We start from the raw sequence: 4306 nt of genomic DNA on the forward strand, positions 1-4306 counted from the left end.
TTTTTCTCCAATACACGCAACTTTGCATCTAGCAATTCTTCTTCCAATTGGATTTCGTATAACTGAATAGCGGTTTTCGTTTTCGGCTCTCCCGGCGAATCGTTCAAATTTTCTTGTTCGCTTTCATCATTCGTATTTAACTTACGATCGTCAGCGCAGCTTTTCTCGGAATTACTCTGTATCGCCTGATCGGAATTCTTTTTTCCCGTAGAATTTTTCCCAAGTTTTGCGGAGTACATCGCACGCAAATCTGCAACTGTGGCATCTTTCCCAAAAATTACACCCGCTGCTCGCAATTCTGTAGCCAACTGAGTCTTATTCATGGTATTTTCCATTTTTCGGATCCTGTCCGCAGAATGCTGTTATAAAACTAATCGCTTCAAGATTCAAAGTTGAACTGCCGCTGAATGTTCTTGTTTTATTATTGTGACTTTTTGACATTTGCTATTCACGATGAAAGGTAGTGGCCACCTCGGCTGACAGTAAACAATAATTACATACGTATATTATTCAAACTATTACATTGTTGGCAACCCACAAGTGTAGACTTTAATTTTGATATGTCATTGTAGAACTAGGATCCGTTATTGTATCCCGTTTGCATATTCTTTCATTATTTCTTTTCTTTTCCGTCTGCCGATACCTAAGCACGTTGTAACGTAATACGCGGTAAGCCATATAATATCCAAGTTCGTATTTAAGATCTTATAATTTGTATTGTATTATTCTTGTATGTATATTTTGTAAATAAAGATTAAGCTACGGCTACCCCCTCAACCATAACAGTGGCGACGAAGAAAAACAACTCTTTTCGAGCTCAGAACAATATCAAAAATGGCGACATTAGAGCAGGTGGTTGCGACTCTTCTATCAAGACAGCAAGAAACCGCGGAGCAACAAAAAACTGCTCTTGGAACGTTTAATTGCTGTGACAGCAAATTATACCAATGGACAAAATGAGCGGGGCTCACCAACAAACAGTACATTGGGCGGATCAGAAGCTCTAATGGAAACTCTTGCGAAGAGCATACGTGAATTCGCTTATGACCCTGAGGAAGGTCAAACTTTTGCCAAATGGTACGTGCGGTATGAGGATAATTTTAATGTGGAAGCTGCGTCACTGGATGATGCCGCAAAAGTGCGCTTGCTCCTAAGGAAGGTAAGCACGAATGTGTTCGACAAATATCGGGACTATATTTTGCCTGCCCAGCCGCGTGATATCAAGTTCGAGGACACTATTGCAACGCTAAAAAAACTTTTGGGAAAAAGGAGTCACAGTTCAGTATTAGGGTAAAATGCATACAGAATGTGCGTATGAATGACGAAGAAGTTATAACATATGCAGCCCGAGTCAATAGGTTATGTGAAAATTTTAATCTTCGGGATTGTACGGGTAATAATTTTAAATGTCTAATGTTCGTTCACGGCATGCAATCGGCATCTGACGAAGATCTGCGCGCGAGACTTCTATCTTTGCTGGACTCGGAAACTAGTGAAAGACCTTTAACAATCGATAATTTAGTAGCAGAAATACAGCGTATTAAGAACTTAAAAAATGATGCACTCGTATGTGCTAACCCAACGAAAGTTCAAGCGGTTTCAGAACACAAGCAAGCGAAAGTCGATACTAAGGCATTGCCAAGCAGACCTTGCTGGCAATGTGGTCGTATTCATTTTGTTCGTGAGTGTAGCTTTACCAGCCATAAATGCACGCAATGTGGTAAAGTGGGTCACAAAGGTTATTGTTCATGCTTTTCGGAACGGAAACCGGCGATGGCGAAACGTAACGAGACAAAGAAAAAGAGTAGGAAGCGGATATTTATTAGAAGCGTATTTACAGCGTGTGAAAATGGTTCTCACAACCGTCGTTTTGTGACCATAGAGATTAATGGCGTGGGTCTCCAACTCCAACACGATACTAGTTCGGACGTAACCATTATTTCCACGCAGAATTGGAAAAGAATCGGCAGTCCTTCATTGCGCTCATGTCAGAAATCATTTCGTGATGCTTCGGCAAATCAAATTTCGATTGCTGGAGAATTTGAGGCAGACATTGTAATGAAAGGAAAGAAAAAGCAAGCAACAATCACTGTGTCACCTAACCTTAATTTATTAGGCACAGACATTATCTCGCTTTTTGAGTTATGGGACACTCGCATAACAGAATACACGTCATGCAGGAACGTTCAAACCAGCAGTAAATTAACACAACCAAATTTGCTTTCGGTGTTTCCGAGTATATTTAGAGACGAAATTGGTCACTTCACGGCACAAAAAGTTCACCTACAACTTAAACCACAAGCAGTTCCTGTGTTCCGTCCCAAAAGATCGATTGCGTACGCAGCTCGCGACCAAGTTGAAAGAGAACTGAAAAGATTAGAAGATGAGGGTATTATATCTCCAATCAACTTTTCAAAATGGTCAGCACCAATCGTAGTGGTAAAAAAAGCATCAGGCGATGTGCGCATATGTGGAGATTATTCCACAGGTCTCAACGATCAGCTTGAACCTCACACTTTTCCACTACCACTTCCAGACGAAATATTTGTTAATTTCAACGGCTGCTCATATTTTTCTATAGTGGATCTCAACAACGCGTACATGCAGATAGAAGTTGATGAAGATACCAAGAAACTTTTAGTGATCAACACGCATCGAGGGTTATACACATTCAATCGTTTAGCACCAGGAGTTAAATCTGCACCCGGGGCATTTCAACAAGTTATGGAATCACTTCTATCGGGAATTCCTGGAGTGTTCCCGTACTTAGACGATGTTGTTATAGCCACTAAAAGTAAAGAGCAAAACATTAACGCAGTGATTCAGATATTCGAACGTTTTAAGTTACACAACATCACTGTCAACTTCAACAAGTGGAAGTTTTTTCAGAAGTCCTGTACTTATCTGGGTTATCACATCGATAAAAATGGAATTAGCCCAGATAAGAGCAAAATTAACAAAATTTTGGAACTACCGCCTCCGAAAGATGTAAGCGAGCTTCGAACATTTTTAGGCGCTATAAACTACTACGGTAAGTTTATTAGAGAAATGCGCGCTCTGAGGAATCCTTTGGATGTTTTATTGAAAACGGGTTCGAAGTGGGTTTGGTCATCGCAATGTCAGCAACATTTCAACAAATTCAAAGAACTTCTTTCTTCGGATCTGTTGTTAACACATTACGACCCAAGATTGCCAATCAAAGTAGCTGCTGATGCTTCTAACATGGGTCTAGGCGCATATATTTGTCACATTTATCCTGATGGTAAGGAGAAGGCAATTGCGCATGCTTCAAGATCGCTTACTCAAGCTGAGAAAAATTATTCGCAGATTGAGAAGGAAGGTTTAGCGTTAGTATTTGCAGTGGTAAAGTTCCATAAGTATTTGTACGGTAGGAAGTTTTACTTGCATACCGACCATAAACCATTGCTGGCAATTTTCGGTAATAAGAAGGGGATTCCTGCACACTCTGCAAACCGCCTTCAGCGATGGGCTTTAACCTTGATGTCTTACGATTTTATGTTAGAGTATATACCTACGAGGGAATTCGGGGCTGCAGATATACTATCGCGTCTCATCAGAAACACCACAAGGCCTAACGAAGATACGATCATCGCTTGCTGTCAACTAGAGCGTGAAGTGAAACAAATTGCAGTCGAAGCCGTAGAGAATTTACCAGTAACGTTCCAGATGATCCAAAATGCAACGTTGAAGGACAAAGTTTTACAAGAATTCATCTCATACTTGAAGAATGGTAAGTGGCCGAATACGATAACCGACGATTTACGCAGCTATTATATACATAGAGACGCTTTGGGTATAGTCGAAAATTGCATTATGCTCAAAGATCGATTGGTTATACCTTACTGTTTCCGCAAACGTATCTTACAACAATTGCATAAAGGTCATCAAGGAATCGAGCGAACAAAATCACTAGCTCGGAGTTACGTTTACTGGCCGGGACTGGATGAAGAGATTAAGCGATTTGTTCAAGGAAGTGGGAAATGCGCTGCTATTGCAAAGACGTGGCCGAAAACGACTCTTTCTTCATGGTCAATAGCAGAACATCCAATGCAACGCGTTCATATCGACATTGCTGGTCCGGTAAATGGCATTTACTACTTTTTAATCATCGACGCATATTCAAAGTGGCCGCAAATATACCAAGTTAATTCAATAACTTCTGCAAGCATTTTAAATTGTATTGCTGATTTCACGTCACAATTTGGGAACCCAGAGCTAATAGTTAGCGATAATGGAATCCAATTTTCGAGTAAAACTTTCTCAGATTTCTGCAAAAGCCAAGGTA

General features: G+C 40.5%; 1 protein-coding gene across 1 annotated transcript in view; it reads left to right on the forward strand.

Moving 5' to 3' along the window:
* The first annotated feature begins 1006 nt into the window (after nucleotides 1-1006).
* Nucleotides 1007-4306, forward strand: part of LOC118750035 (uncharacterized protein K02A2.6-like) — a 4212-nt gene continuing 912 nt past the window's right edge. The window contains exons 1-3 of the mRNA XM_036484770.1: nucleotides 1007-1159; nucleotides 1279-3031; nucleotides 3524-4101. Coding sequence (XP_036340663.1) covers nucleotides 1007-1159; nucleotides 1279-3031; nucleotides 3524-4101 — 2484 coding nt within the window. The remainder of the gene's footprint in view (nucleotides 1160-1278; nucleotides 3032-3523; nucleotides 4102-4306) is intronic.

Source organism: Rhagoletis pomonella, unplaced genomic scaffold (assembly GCF_013731165.1).
Source record: "Rhagoletis pomonella isolate Grant_MI unplaced genomic scaffold, Rhpom_1.0 Rhpom_scaffold_00116, whole genome shotgun sequence".
NCBI classification, from domain to species: Eukaryota; Metazoa; Arthropoda; class Insecta; order Diptera; family Tephritidae; genus Rhagoletis; species Rhagoletis pomonella.